The 16,241-nt window shown below is 40.1% G+C and overlaps 1 protein-coding gene across 1 annotated transcript in view; it reads right to left on the reverse strand.

Annotated features, from left to right (window-relative positions):
* The window catches only part of Necab1 (N-terminal EF-hand calcium binding protein 1), a 204,270-nt gene that overhangs the window by 18,202 nt on the left and 169,827 nt on the right, over positions 1 to 16,241 (reverse strand). Inside the window, 2 exon segments of the mRNA NM_022302.2 lie at positions 7,863 to 7,916; positions 12,995 to 13,071. Coding sequence (NP_071638.1) covers positions 7,863 to 7,916; positions 12,995 to 13,071 — 131 coding nt within the window.

The raw sequence follows: 16,241 nt of genomic DNA on the forward strand, positions 1-16,241 counted from the left end.
TGGAGGAAGCGTGCCACTGGGGGTGGCTTTTGACCAATCAGACTTCCCTCCTACCTTCTCCTCTCCTTCTCCCCGCACCACATATGTCACACCGCATGCAGTCAGGCTCCCTGCCTGATGATAGTGGATTAAGACTGAAACTGTAAGCAAGCCCTCAATTAAATGGTTTCTCTTTATTAAAGTTGACTTGGTCATGGTGTGTCACCTCAGCAGTAGAAGAATAACTAACATACCAACAAATGCTTTTTATTTTATGATAGTAAATACTGCATGCTGAGTTTTGAGTTGCAGTGATGGATAAAGACTTATTCTTGGGCTGGAGAGATGGCTCAGCGGTTAAGAGCACCCGACTACTCTTCTAGAGGTCCTGAGTTCAATTCCCAGCAACCACATGGTGGCTCACAACCATCTGTAAAGAGATCTGATGCCCTCTTCTGGTGTGTCTGAAGACAGCTACAGCGTACTTATATATAATAAATGAATAAATCTTTAAAAAAAAAGACTTATTCTTAGGACTACGTTCAGTAGTAGAGCACCAGTCAAGCATGCATAGATCCTAGTTCACTCCCCAATGCCTCATGCACACACACACACACACACACACACACACACACACACACACAGAGAGAGAGAGAGAGAGAGAGAGAGAGAGAGAGAGAGAGAGAGAGATCACTTCTTGTCTTTGAAGGGCTTAGAAAAATAATAAGACAAAAATCTATGTCAAGGCAATGATACTAGCTCACACAAGAAGTTGACTGTATATAAGTTTATAATAAGTCTAAGCTTTTTGAGGAAAGAGCGTTGCATTGGTAACAAAACATTAAACTCTTCAGCTGTTCTGCTCTTAGAACTATATTTGAGTCCACAAGTATACAAGAACACTCAACAGGCTATGAATATTATGTTCCTCCCCAGCTCCCCAGGAAGGAGAGGTTCTTCAGTTGGCTTTTGCAAATGATCACAGAGGTTAATGGCCCAGGAAGAGATTTTTCACAGAATCAACTGAACTGCAAGGCTATTCCAGGAATTGACACTCAGTGTCTAATCATAGAATTTCCTGGCTGAAAAGTGTCTCTCAGCTTGAATTCATTGTCGTAATCAAGCAGTAAAGGCTGTGTGCTTCTCATCCACCTACCTCATTTATGCCTTTATGGCCCAGTTTGATCTCTGTCTTTCTGTCTCTCTCTCTCTCTCTCTCTCTCTTTCCTTTTAGTTTACTTTATCTGCAATCATGTTTGTCAGACCTCCGTAGAACAATTCCTAACAAAGAGGACTTATTGATATGCACAGATCCCAGATTGTGAGCTAAGATTATTGCTGTGAAGAGACACTATGACCGAGGCAACTCTTAAAATGGCTGGCTTAGAGTTTCAGAGGTTCAGTCCACTATCATGATGGCAGGAAGCATGGCAGCCTTCAGGCCGACATGGTGCTGGAGGAGGAGCTGAGAGGTCTACATCTTGATCTGAAGGTAGCCAGAAGGAGACTGTCTTCTGCAGGCAGCCATGAGGAGGCTCTCTTCTACACTGGGCATAACCCGAGCATAGGAAATCTCAAAACCTACTCTACACAGTGACATCGTTCATCCTATAAGGCCACATCTACTCCAACAAGACAACACCTCCTAATAGTGCCACTTCCCATGGGCCAAGCATATTCAAAGCACCACAGGCTGAACTATAGACAGCGTTAGGTCATCTCCTTTGTAGGGGGGCTGCATGTGTTGTTTTAAAAGTGCAGGTGCAGATTAGATGGTCAGACCCATGGTGCTCACTCCTTGTTTTCCAGGCACCCTCTGGGACTCTCAGTAACACCTTCTTCTGCACTTGGGTGCAACCACTTGTTGCTTTATTTTTAGTTGTAAGATTCAAACAGAACTGCTAAGTACCACATTTGGCCTAAAGTTATGAGGATATGGGCTATCATATTCTTTTGTTTGTTTGTTTCTGTTGGTAGGAGGAAGACCTAGCTTGGGAACAAGAAATAAGAGATTATGGGTGGACCCTGAATCACTGTGTGGACTTTTTACTGGAAAACACAGCATTTTAAAAATTGTATTGGAACAATCCTATAAAGTTGATGCATTTTCTCCCAATAATAGCCATCTTGAGTTCAACAATCCAACTCTCTGGGTCAGAGATCAGGAATGAAAAGGAGCAAACCTGTGACTAGCTCCCAGGATTTTGGATGAGTACTCAGCTCTTTGTATGATTCTCCCAGGAACTTGGTTTAGTATTAATAATGCAATAAAATTGATTTCCAACTATATGGACATGTTCTTTTGTAGACTTTTTGCAAGGACTTCTGGGTCAGGCATTTCTCAGGGGCTATCTTAGATAGAGGTGTGAACTCTAGACCTCTATGTACCTGTTTCTTTACAATTCTTTGAGTTTGAAAGCAATCCTTACATGACTCAGAGTATGTCAGGATGAATGCTGGAATCGGCCAGAGGCCTTCACTACTCCAGAACTACAAGCCCATTTGAATGTAACTACACCCCCCCCCCCCAAAGTCCAGGTTTTATCTCCCTCACCAGGGACCTGGTTAAGCTTTCTAACTGGCTCTGGCTACCTAAATGTTGTAGAGGTGACTGCATTACAATTTCAAATAAGGACGCAAGGAACTATTGGTTCTCTCTCTCTCTCTCTCTCTCTCTCTCTCTCTCTCTCTCTCTCGTCTCTGAGATTGTCATGTGAACAAGACTTGGCAGAGCAGGGTCAGCAAAGGTTTTCTGTAAACAAACAGCAAATATCTCAAACTTTGTGTGTTACTTGGTTGTTGTTGCAACGATTCAAATGTGATATCGTGTGACCACAGCTATAGACTACAGCAGTGATTTTCAACCTTCCTAATGCCATGGTCCTTGAATACAGTTCCTCATGTTGTGGTGACTCTCAACCACAAAATTATTTTCTCACTACTTCATAACTGTAATTTTGCTACTTATAAATCACAATGTAAATATTTGATATGCAGGAGGATATTTGATAGGTGACCCCCAAAGGGGTCACGAACTGCTGAGCTACATAAACAAATGGGGAAGGCTCAATTTTTTTAATATATTTTTTTAAAGATTTATTTTATTTATATGAGTACACTGTAACTGTCTTCAGACACACCAGAAGACGGCATTGGATCCCATTACAGATGGTTGTGAGCCACCATGTGGTTGCTGGGAATTGAACTCAGGACCTCTGGAAGAGCAGTCAGTGCTCTTAACCGCTGAGCCATCTCTCCAGCCCCAGGGAAGGCTCAATTTCAATGCAGCTTTATGCATAAAAGCGGATGATATACTGTGAATTAAGCCCACAAGGAGTAGTTCTGAATCTCTACATGTGTGAATGGCTCGCCCAACACCAGCGAAACTGATGCACAGTTGGCCTTAGACACCTAAAAGAAGCCATGAGGTCCCAAGACCCATGTCACTGATCCCATCTGAATTCCTTACCCAAAAAGTTGTGGTTGTTTCAAGTTGTGTTTACTTAGATGGCTCCTAGAATAAGCATCTACTGTTGGCCATTCTACTTAACATGTCCTGCTCATTACAATTGTACCGGGAGTATGTTCTCAGAAGTAAAATGTTTTCTTTTACATTGTAACTAAATCTTTATTTTTACCTTTTTTTTCTTTCATTTATTGAACATATTTTTTTCTTTTCTTTTCTAAATCACACAATATATCCTGATTGCAGCTTCCCTTCTCCCTGCTCCTACCAGTTTTTCCCAGTTCCTCCCCACTTCCTTTCCCATTTGCCCCCTCCTTCTGCCTCTTAGTGGAAAACAAACAGGTTTCTAAGGGATAGTAATAAAATATGACAAAATACAATGTAATAAGATACAACAAAACTATCACATTAGAATTGGACCAGGCAAACAGAAGGAAAAGAGTGCAAAGGGACAAAGCAGAGACCTTTTCATTCACATTCTTAGGAATTGCATTTAAAATGTTAAACTGGAAGCCATAGTATAAGCAGGGAGCCCTGGTGCAGACTGGTGCAGGCCCTGTGCATGCTGCCTTAATCCCTGTGAGTTCATGTGAGCTTTAACGTGTAGATTTAGGAGGCTTTTTTTTATTTTGATGTTCGCTATCCCCACTGGCTCTTCGTCTTTGTTCCCCTAGATTATTAGATCATGTCCCCTTATGAAAATGCATACTTTTTTTTATAATATCCTTTATCACATTACTGATTCTAGTTTAAAGAACTGTTCCCTTCTCATCTGCTTTCTGACAAATAGTATTCACAAATTTACTTCTGGAACTTTCACTAGACTGACACATAGATGGTCCTTCAGTTTTGTTTTTTTTTTGTTTTTGGTCAGCTGATTAAAATGAAAGATGCTTTTGCACAAAAAGTGGTCTATCATGACTGCCCTCCAAAAGACTCAACGAGCAGCTGAAAGAGTCAGATGCGGATGTTTGCACCCAACCAATGGACAGAAGCCCTGTGGTTGAATCAGGGAAAAGCTGGAAGAAGCTGAGGAGGAGGGCAACCCTGGAGAGAGACCAGCAGTCTCAACTAACCTGGATCCCCAAGATCTCTCAGACACGGGGACCACCAACCAGGCAGCATGCACCAGCTGATAAGAGGCCCCTAACACATATACAGCAGAAGAATGCCGGGTCTGCGTTCAGTCAGAGAAGATTCACCTTACCCTCAAGAGATTGGAGGCCCTGAGGAGTGGGGAGGTCTGGTGGGTGAGGTGGGGTCTAGGGGGTGGGGATATCCGAGTGGAGATGGAGGGAGGAGGTATGGAGTGTGGAACAGTCAGAGGGTGGGACAGGACGGGGATAAAATCTGGAGTGTAAAAAAAAAGATTAAATGAAATTTAAAAAAATGAAAAATGCTTTTGCTTTTAGCAAATGACTGTTAGTGAATTTTTAAAAATGAATTCCATGTATTTACTCATTCTAGAGTTGAGGTACCCTTAAAAACTCTAGAGTACTGAACAGTTGTGAAGTTTTCTTCAGTTTCTACTATCTTGCTCTCTCTCTCTCTTCTTTCTCAAGAGTCAGTTAAATACCCTTTGAATTGACTTCACTCTTACTGGCTATGAGTCCTTAAACAAGTTATTTGTTTTTCTTGTCTGGATACATAAGATTGAAATAGAGGCACTTGTATCATAAAAAACAAAAATAAACAAACCACAACAACAGCAACAAAAAAAACCCCAAACCAAATCAAACCAAAAACAAACAAAAACTGTATGAAAACAACACTAGAGTCTCGTGACCTCAGTTTTTTTTAAGCACAGAACTATTCCTGAAATGTGCTTTTCTACTCCCCTACCTGTAGCAGACAGGGGTGAGCTAACTTCAGCTGTGTTTATTCATGTGCCTCTATGGAAACACACATTTTTGCCACGTGAAACTTGTCCTTGTGATTGTGCACTTTACTCAGGTCACTCTTCTTAACTGTTAGAGTGTATAAATTGCTTGATGCTCTGAATAAACTCGCCTATTGCATGAAACTTTAGTCTGATTCAATTTTAGGCCTGCTTTCCCAGGTTCACATCACCAGCTAGAGCAGAAACCAGTACACCAATAAATAACCAACAACCAACTAAAAAAAAAAAAAAAAAACAAACCACTAAAAATACCTTACTTCTCTTACTTTGGGATGATGGGGGAAATGGGTTTTAGGATGAATGAATGAATGAATGAATGAATGAATGAATGAATGACACATCTTGGATTTATCATGATGTAATGGTTAGCTGCTCAGAAAGTTAGATACAATAATGTCTAGATTTTCTATGTTTAAATAAGCCTGCCAAATACTCTCATGATGGAAAAAAAAAACCTCTATTCTCATGATGGAAAAATTTCAAACAAACAAACGAACAAACAAAAAAAATCACCTGTTACTAAGCCACTAACTAAACACTATACATGGACTGAGCCTGGACTCTGACCTCATAGGTAGCAATGAATATCCTAGTAAGAGCACCAGTGGAAGGGGAAGCCCTGGGTCCTGCTAAGACTGAACCCCCAGTGAACTAGACTGGTGGGGGGAGGGCGGCAGTGGGGGGAGGGTTGGGAGGGGAACACCCATAAGGAAGGGGAGGGGGAGGGGGATGTTTGCCCGGAAACCGGGAAAGGGAATAACACTCGAAATGTATATAAGAAATACTCAAGTTAATAAAAAAAAAAATCACCTGTTAATCCACAGCCTTCTACTGCAGTGGTACGAAATATTAGCAATCAGGCACCTCCTCCACCAGCCCGAGGGGAACCCCCACCCCACCCCCAAACAATGTTAGCAATCAGGCACCTCCCAGGCCAGCCAAGGGGACCCTGTGACAATGTTAGCAGTCAGGCACATTTCTGGCCGTCAGGAGGGACTTGTTGACAAGACGTGTCATCACTAGCTGCCCAGAGGCAAAACATTCCCATAGTTGCCCTGTCTTAGCTCCTCCTGAGCATGCACCACGTTGCCCGATTAAACGCCACGTCCAGAATACAGCAAACACAGAGGCGTATGCCAGTAGCAAACCACTGAATTGAGAATAGGACCCCCGTTGAAGGAATCAGAGAAAGAACTGGAAGAGCTTGAAGGGGCTCGAGACCCCATATGTACAACAATGCCAAGCAACCAGAGCTTCCAGGGACTAAGCCACTACCTAAAGACTATACATGGACTGACCGTGGACTCTGACCTCATAGGTAGCAATGAATATCCTAGTAAGAGCACCAGTGGAAGGGGAAGCCCTGGGTCCTGCTAAGACTGAACCCCCAGTGAACTAGACTATGGGGGGAGGGCGGCAATGGGGGGAGGGTTGGGAGGGGAACACCCATAAGGAAGGGGAGGGGGAGGGGGATGTTTGCCCGGAAACCGGGAAAGGGAATAACACTCGAAATGTATATAAGAAATACTCAAGTTAATAAAAGAAAAAAAAAAAAAGCCGCGTTTTTCCTTCCCCTACCCCTTCTTCCTTTCCTCCTCCCAGAGGCAGCCTCTGTGTCCCCCCTCTCCACTCCCTTTAACAAACCTCCCATATGAGACCTATTGCCTCGTGTATTATTGTCAGAATCTGCTGCTTAGCTCCGTCAAGAAATCTGAGAGATACTGCATTGACAGTGCTACTAGCGTAACACTGAGTGTAAGTTCAGTGTTGAACTTCAGCAGTTCGGCTGTAAACTTAGCTCTCTCTGCACCTTATTTTGTTCAACTATGAAATGAGTCTGATAGTATAGCCCCATGTGGCTATCTTGAAGATTAATGATTTGATCTCTTAGTATTTCACAGATCCCCAGATTTAAACTAAATGCTGGAGATACCGTGATATACAAGGACTAGGTTTCAGCTTAGGTCTTTACCACAATCAACCTAGTGGTGTTTACCACATTTCTTTATGGTAACATCTGAATGCTGTCCTTCTCTGCCTCATATTCAATAATGCAATAATGCAATAAGCCACTGTCTCATATGTGCATAAAAACTTCATTTTTGCACCTTGTACATGACAAGTTATTCACACGAGCAACTAGGGCTTAATGTGAAGCATTAGGTCCTCACGAATCCAAGTTAGCCAAGCAAAAGAAGACCTTTAAGCAAAGAGCGAAGGAGCTTATTTGGGAATTGTGATTGTTCTGAAATCTCTATGAGAACCGTGTTCCTGGAGTTTAGTAACTAGTAACAAATGACAGCCTTATCTTAATGTTTTTTGCATGCCATGAAATTTTTCTTCTTATTGGAAGCAACAACTAATACTTAGGATAATAAATGCCATGGTAAATCTAGAAGAGGTGAAATGTGTCCCTTCATCCCTTAAGTTTCAATTTAGCATTGAGGTACTAGATTTTGAGGAAAGTAAGTTTTGTCTTCACAGTGTTTCTGAAAAATTGAGATGGAAACCACTCACAGGTTTAGTGTTCTCTTCAATAACTTCTTCTTCCAGGGGTTCAAGTTTCAGATCCTTCAGTCAGAGGAAGAAAAGGCAGAGAAAAAGGAAAAGATGCCAATTAGCTAACAAAATCAACCAGCATAAAACCATATGTTTTGTTCCATGGCTTATATCAAGCCCAGAGAACTTTCTTATTTGAAGGGAGATAGACCCATTCTCATTTTAAAAATTGAGCTGTTCTAATAAAGCGATATTACATCATAATTAAAAGTCCGTTCTAAGGAGCTATTTATGATATGTCCAAGTTGTTACTGCTTTCACTTCAGTGATGTCATCAGACATCAAGGGGGATGGGAGTAGAAATGCATTCAGAGGAGGGATAAAGTTAGCATGTCTAGCTTCACTGGCTACTGCCTTTATTGTGAGTATTATCACATCTTTCCCTTCCTTGGGAGGTCATTATAAATATTTGTCTACTGTAATAATGTTTTTATGTTACAGCATAAGCTTTTCTTACTAAAATTGGAGAATTGAAAAATAAATGAAAATACTATTAATATTTGTTAAAAATAAAGATTTTTAAAAATTTAAAGTTCTCTCTCTCTCTGTGTGTGTGTGTGTGTGTGTGTGTGTGCGTGTAGTCATGTGCACACCACAGTGTATGTCTTTCACACTCAGTTTTAAAGTAGCATCCTTTACACAGACTTTCTCAGACCACTCTGTTTAAGTATGTAAGCTTTGCATCTACTCACATAGCTGACTTCTGAGTTCAGCTGAAGTTCATGATCTGGCTTTTGTTTCTTAGATTCTTTCATATATTTTTGTCTGTCTTTTTAGAGACCAAGTTGATTTACCTGTTTTAAGCATCTCTGCACTGCTATCGCCAGATGTTGCCAGGTACACAGTAGGTAGCCATTGCAGAATTAAAGAGTAGCTGAATGATGGCATTCATGGGTGCTCCTGGTACCCATGGCTCTGGGTATTTGAACTGAGGCTCTCATTTTTGCATGGCGAACATTTTACAGCTATAGCCATCCCTTGGCCCTGAAAGTATTTTTGTATAGATTCATGGGTATACCTTCAGTACATCCCCATTTTCCACTATTACTTGTGGAGATGAGAAAGGGCCAAACAAAATCCCAAAAAATTGAGAGGAATCACAAATATTACTAACCTCCAACCCCTTGAATGGAATTATGTTTAGTTTATAGTCTAGGAAGGATTATCATAAATACTTAGGAGACGGGGGAAATGTATGTTCTGCCTCAGGTACATTTCCTTTTAACAGGGAGATCAAATCCAATGCTAACAACCACAGGAAACAAGGGAGTCAGCAGTGAAATGACATGCACTTAGCCATGGCTTGGCAATTGGATAGTTTTCTCTGGAAACCTAATTCAGCACAGTACAGAATAAGTCACACAAGAAAACTGAACCGTACTGCTCCACTACTCGTTAAGACAGCTCACGCTGAGCACCACACAGCTGGAGGCCCAGGCTTTCAGCAAGTCTCTCGGATGCTGCTCTCACAATAAAACCATTTCATGGGAGAAGAGAGAGACAAAAGTCCAGGAAAGAAAGGGATGTGACAACACTTTGATTTAAAACAGGGAGAAAGGTATTGCTAAAGTTTAAGCCATTTCAGGAAAAAAGAACCGTACACATTTCATACAGCAAGAAGAGACAGTTTTGCTTGGAACTTCAAAGCTCCTTCAAAAAGAGATATTTGTTCTATAAAAGAATCTACACTTATTTAACACAGGCACACTTGTCTTTCCATTGGTTTGTTTTCTTTCAAAACAGGGTCTTGTATTTCTAGGGCTTCCAAAATCAGAAAATTAATATTCATGGCCACTAGTTTTCCTTTAGTCCCAGTTGTCAATTCAGTTCTCATAAGAGGAAAGAGGAAAGTTGATAGTTTATAATTTATGTTTGCTACAGTAGGAGACCAATGTCAACGAAGACTGAGCTATCCAAGGTTGCTTCCCTCTGATTTGGCTATTCCTGTACAGAGAGAACATTGTTTCTAGCAACCTTCCCTATCTTTAGTCCTCGAGTTTTCGCCTTTGTGGTGCTAGCTGTAAGACCTGACCTGCTAGCCTGACCTCTCTTACTGGCAATTAAAGATACCTTTTTCTTTTGTACACTGAAGTTGATGCACCCAGAAAGTCAGCTGCCCAGAAAGCAGTGAGGTGCTCATGGCACCTCAAAAATGGCCTATCACTTGTCTCCCCCGTTTCTGTGAGTGCTCTCTGATGGGCTGAAATCCTCTGCCAGTTATGTCCCTTTCCCCCATACCTCTCTATCTGGTGGTGCTCTTAACTCCACTTCTAATCTCCTAAGGCTTTCATTTCCATTCACTTACTTAGTATGGCTCCATCTCTGAGTTCAGGTACACAAAGCAGAAACTGATATCATTGTCGGAGATGACTTCTTCAGCTCTCAGCCACGTCTTTTCTTGTTTTAATCTGTTTTGATCTTGATTTAACAAAGTGTGTTATCTTTCTGCATGGTTTTCTATAAAAAGAACTTATGTCTTCGTCTATAAGTTAAAAAATAATAAATGTGTCTGGTTGTTCTCCATACCAAACCCAAACATCTGTTACTTGATGCCCATCATGATCAGGCACCAATTCGCCATGTTCTCACTGCTTCCCTAAGTGAAAGACTCAGCTAAGGTTCTCCACTTGTGTGTTTTCACTGCCTTCTCCTATTGATTTCTTCTTTGTCTACTAAAACTTTACTTCAAATAAAATGTTCGTTTGTTAGTCAATCAACATTTATTCCAAAACTTTTCTTTCCCATGAATTACCTTTTCTCCTATCAATGCAGTGGTGTGAGATTGTTAGAATGATCCCCTCCCTTTCTTTCAGATGCTATCATGTGACCCTAACAACACCAACAAACAGCCTGAGTCTGGGAGGAGAGGGTGTGTCTAATGTATTAGCAAAATAGTAAAATGCTGTGACCTTCAGGGCAGCCCATAAGGCTGTGGAAAAGAACTCTGAAAACATGAGTTCAAAAAAAGATAATTTCTCAACTGTGTAAAAATGTAAGGGTGGAATAGGAATTGTATAAGGAGCTTCATAGACCTAAAGGAACAGAGGCAGCTGCACCATGAGCCAGCTTCTCAGAAAGATACTAAGGAATGAAATAAAGAGATTTAGAGAGTGGTGATCCTACCAAGCTAAGTTTACCAAGGTGGGCAGGTCTCTGAGTTCTTTTGCAATGTTAAAAAAAAAAAAAACAACAAAACGTACTTGCTGTCCTTTTTCCAAGAGTCAAGAGGCTAAGGTCAAGAGGGTTAAGAAGGAATCTGGAGGGGTTGGGGATTTAGCTCAGTGGTAGAGCGCTTGCCTAGGAAGCGCAAGGCCCTGGGTTCGGTCCCCAGCTCCGAATAAAAGAACCAAAAAAAAAAAAAAAAAAAAAAGAAGGAATCTGGAATAAATGACTGAATTGATATATAAAGATAAAAGACCAAGCTTTTGGTCTGCATGAGATGAGCCAGCATAGAGTGATAGCAGTTCATTTTTAGAATTTTTCATAGCTCATTAGAATTTTTTTTCTAACAGAATTTCTTGTTAGAATTCCCAAGAATTACTTAGAAAGTAAACATTCTTTCAGAATGTTTTCTAGCAGCAATCCAGAGAAGGCTATCTGAGGAGGGAACACAACTCTTTCGGAATGTTCCCTGGCTTATGACTTTGATCTGAAAACCCAAGAAATACTTTTAGAAATTTTCTAACAGGATTTCTGACTTGGTTGGAAAATCCAAGAATTTTTAGTAACAGCTTTTCTGACTTTGGTTGGAAAATCCATGAACTATCCAGAGAGCTTTTAGGAAAAAAATTCTAGTAAGAGAGAGCTGTCTCAAGAGAGAGCTGTCTTGAGCAGACCACAGAGCCAAGAGCTACCTACAGAGTGCTGTCTAAGGAGCCATAGCAGAACATTTGCCATAAGCTTGTAACCCACAATTTGACCTGGAGTCCTTTGTCTCACCTCTCTCAACATCCTTTCCTCAGAATCACTCTCCAAGCCAAGGCTGCTCTTTGGCACACATCTCAGAATATCTTGATTTTGTAAGCATTTCCATACGCTTCTAGAAACTTCTCAATCTTATTAATTTAGAAAGATGATTTCTATTACTTACAATTAAATTCTTAATTGGGTCATGATCATTTTAAAAGCATAATTTACACCCTTTCTGAAAAGTTGCCTTTACCCTCAAAACTGTACAAGCATAGTAACAATGTATTGTTACTATATTACTATATATTGTTACAATGTTACCACACTTGATATAAACTGAATAGCTCCACAAAACTATCTTATTTATGCCTCTTTTTGATGGTGGCACAGCTTTTAATACTGGCAGCTGGGAGGCAGAGGCAGGAAAATCTCAGGTGAATCTCTGAGTTTGAGACCAGCCTGATCTACAAAGTGAGTCCAGGGCTACACAGAGAAACCTGGTCTTGAAAACCAAACCAAACCAAACCAAACCAAACCAAACCAAACCAAACCAAACCAAACCAACCAAACCAAACCAAACCAAACCAAACCAAACCAAACCAACCAAACCAAACCAAACCAAACCAAACCACACCAAACCAAACCAAACCACATCACACCAAACCAAACCAAACCCCACCAAAATGATATGCTACTTAGAAACATCAATGTAGCTCCAAAGATGTCTTCATCATAGTCCTGATTATTAGAAAGGCTTAACACTAAAATTGTCAATTAGTATGTTGATATCTAGAAGTTGAGCGAAGAATAACCCTGCTCCCTAATTAAATTAAAAGAGTCCCAAGACCTCGCTTGTATGTCTTTATGAGATTGATTAGCATCATCCAAGCATAAGCTAAAGACTTCATTTAATTATCAGCCTTGGACCTTATTTTAAATGTAACTCTGAGTTTTCCTATTTATGTCCTATTTATTTCAATAAGCGAACAAATAACTAATCAGATAACAAGGCCTCGTAACTACCAACCAGACATCCACAGAGTCAATTAGATAATGAACGCTATTTTACCCATGAGGCAGCCATGGACGGATATTCAGGAAGTGAGGAAACTGGATCAGGACGGGGTGAAGGGAGGGAGGGGGAGGGAGGGAGGGAGAGCGGGGGAGAGGGAGGTACCTACCTTCTTTTCCAGTCTATCAATTAATTTCTGGAGTCTGTTTATCTGGGTCATCCACTGATTGTCTTCTTCTAACAATGCTTGGCAGGAAAGCACAAAGACAGAATGTTAAATTTTGAGAGTGTTGAGTGCTTAGTTATCTAAACTTCCACCCTGAAGGAAGAATACAGTGCCACTGACTTTTAAACACAGTCCTAAAAAGGAATCCCACAAGTGATTTCTAAATACTCAACTCATAGAAATCCCTGTATCATTGGCTTTGTTCACAAGCCTCTCCTGCTTCTTTAAAAAGTTTCTTTTTTAAAAAAAATATTGTGTACAATACTAGCCCAGGAAGCTCAAGAGAACAGATCTTGCTGAGCCCTTTTTATGATCTGGTAAGATCCTTTTCTTTGGAAAAAGAAGGAAAGCCATGATTCTTAACTCATCTGTAAGGCAGGGGCAGGAATAGATCAAATCAGACCCTTGATTTGGAGCTCTGATGCAAAAGAAGTGTAAGAGCAAGGTAGCTGGTACGCCCTTTCCCACTGACTAACCTGGAAATACATGGACACTTTACTCATGTCTTAAAGGTATACAGTAGAGTACAAACTGGAGCCTGTTGTTCTATATTCATGTATATGAAATATACTCACTATATATATGAATATAGTATGTATATATACTTCATACGTGAATATGTATAAATGTAGATATATATGTGCATAGATACAGATCTGTATATCTGGTACCATGTAATACATACACTGGCAACATGTCATGTGCTGTTTCAGCTCACTGAGAAGTAGGATTGCCCTCCCTCCTCATTTCAGCCCCAGCCATGTCCGTTTCAAAAGTGTCCTCCAAGGCTCCTTGTGTGGGGATGAGCAGGCTCTCTAACTGCAGCAGGGAGGAACTAGAACAACTCGAGTGTAAACACATTATGCCCTTGAGAGGTGCTAGCAGGTAAAGCATTGCCAACAAGTGTTCTTATTGTTTCCCCATGATAGAGGAGTGCCTGTAGTGAAAAAGAAAAGCCAGAACCTCAGATATGGGACGCATATCCACGAAGAGAAAGCTCAATCGTGAACTCCACTTGATGGCCTCAGCTTCCCAGTCTGATGAGCTTATCTTTAGATGTTGCTATTTGTTCTTTTACTTGGAAGCTTGGAAAAGGGAGTACTCTACTGGGACTATCCATAAGCAACTCCAGCTGGCTGCCACAACAAGGCTCCTTCAGTCAGTTTCTGTGGGACGTCATGAGAGCTCAACTTGATAATATTCTCTCTTCTATCTCCCCTCTCTGTCTGTCTCTGTCTATCTTTGTCTTTATTCTTTTACTTGTTATTTACTTGATAAGCTCATTCAATTGAAATCAAATATGGCTGTAATAGATCATTCTCTGGACTGTAGAGAAAAACACCACCTTAAACTGTGTAAACAGTGCTTGTAATAACATTGTAACTACTATTATGGAAAGATGTAACCGAAGATATTATGGTCTGAAACCTTGACTGAGCATCCTAACTTCCTATGTGCTGATGACAGCTCATTCAAGATGTCTTACAAGTGCTTGTCAAAGTTACAATCATTACTTTTTCTTCAAATGAGGGGAAAATTGAATTCACAGCTCTAAGTCTTTGCTTTAGCAGAGAAAGAAATGGAGTCAGGCCTTAAATTATAAAAGACACTTTTTCCATGTAGAAATAGCAGAGTAAATCCCATTAATCTTTAAGATTGCAAAAGTAAAGCACAGTGATTTGTATCAAAACATACTTTTATATCTGTCTTTTCAGAGGAAGAAATGCACTAACAAGTTATAAAATAAAGAAACCAAAAATATTGGCACTGCATCAAGGAAGTGGTATTAGAAATAGATGTAAAGAAAACACATTAGATACAAAACCCAGTATGTTTACTTTCAGTATATGTGCTGCCGAAGTGAGCACAATATGTTTACTTTTTAATTTGCAAATTAAGTAGCATATTTCTAAGCTGACTTATTGCCTACAAAGATTTAAGAAAAATCAAAGTCCCTGGGAACTATAGCTTCACCTATGCCTTCCCATCTAAGCACTAACCAGGTCTCATCCTACTTAGCGTCTAAGATTAAAAGTGATTGATACATTCAGGATAGCATGGCCATAACTAATTTCTACATTTTTTTCTAAAATATAATCACTTCTATCTGCCTGCCTGCCTGCCTATCTATCTATCTATCTATCTATCTATCTATCTATCTATCTATCTATCTATTATCTATCTATCTATCTATCTATCTATCTATCTATCTATCTATCTATCTTCTATCTATCTATCTATTATCTATCTATCTATCTATCTATCTATCTACCTATCTATTATCTATCTATCTATCTATCTATCTATCTATCTATCTTCTATCTATCTATCTATTATCTATCTATCTATCTACCTATCTATTATCTATCTATCTATCTATCTATCTATCTATCTATTATCTATCTATCTATCTATCTATCTATCTATCTATTATCTATCTATCTATCTATCTATCTATCTATCTATCTATCTATCTATTATCTATCTATCTATCTATTATCTATCTGTCTATTATCTATCTATCTATCTAGTATCTATCTATCTATCTATCAATCTATCCATCTATCCATCTATCTAGGCATGTATGTAAAAGCTGACAACCTGTGGGAAAGCTACGGGGTTTGACTTTCTACCATGTGGACTCTGGAGAACAGGGCATCAAGCTTGGCAGCAAACACATTTTCTCCTGGAGGCATCTCACTAGCTCTGTGCTTTCTAAATGGTTAAAATGGAAATACTACAATCTCTGTTTGGCCTTGGGAATCCAGCCCTGCCATGTTCCAGCCGTGGAAGCAGTCTGGAATCTGGTTGCTAACTCCTTGCTCTTTCTGCACAGCACCTGTGCAAGTCTTGCAGGGGCAACTATGTATAGCTCTTGCTCCAATGAGGCACATAGTTTTCCTCATAGTATGATGAGTAGGATTGGCATGACTCATTCGGCCAATGGAAAGTTTGAACTACTAACACTGTAGTTCAAATGTATTTATATAATTTTGGTCTGGCTGCTTGTACTTCTGACATTTACCAGGAGGGAAACATGTTACCCTAGGAGCACAGAACTTAGCCAAGGGCCTGGCCAATAGTGTCCAAACCACAGCCAATCATACTCATGAGGCCTACTCACGAGGAAGAGGAAAATATTTGTGGTAACTATTGAGATTTTGGGTTTCTTTGACAATAAAAATGGGCC

The sequence above is a fragment of the Rattus norvegicus genome, chromosome 5 (assembly GCF_021556685.1).
Source record: "Rattus norvegicus strain SHRSP/BbbUtx chromosome 5, alternate assembly SHRSP_T2T, whole genome shotgun sequence".
In the NCBI taxonomy this organism is placed as follows: domain Eukaryota; kingdom Metazoa; phylum Chordata; class Mammalia; order Rodentia; family Muridae; genus Rattus; species Rattus norvegicus.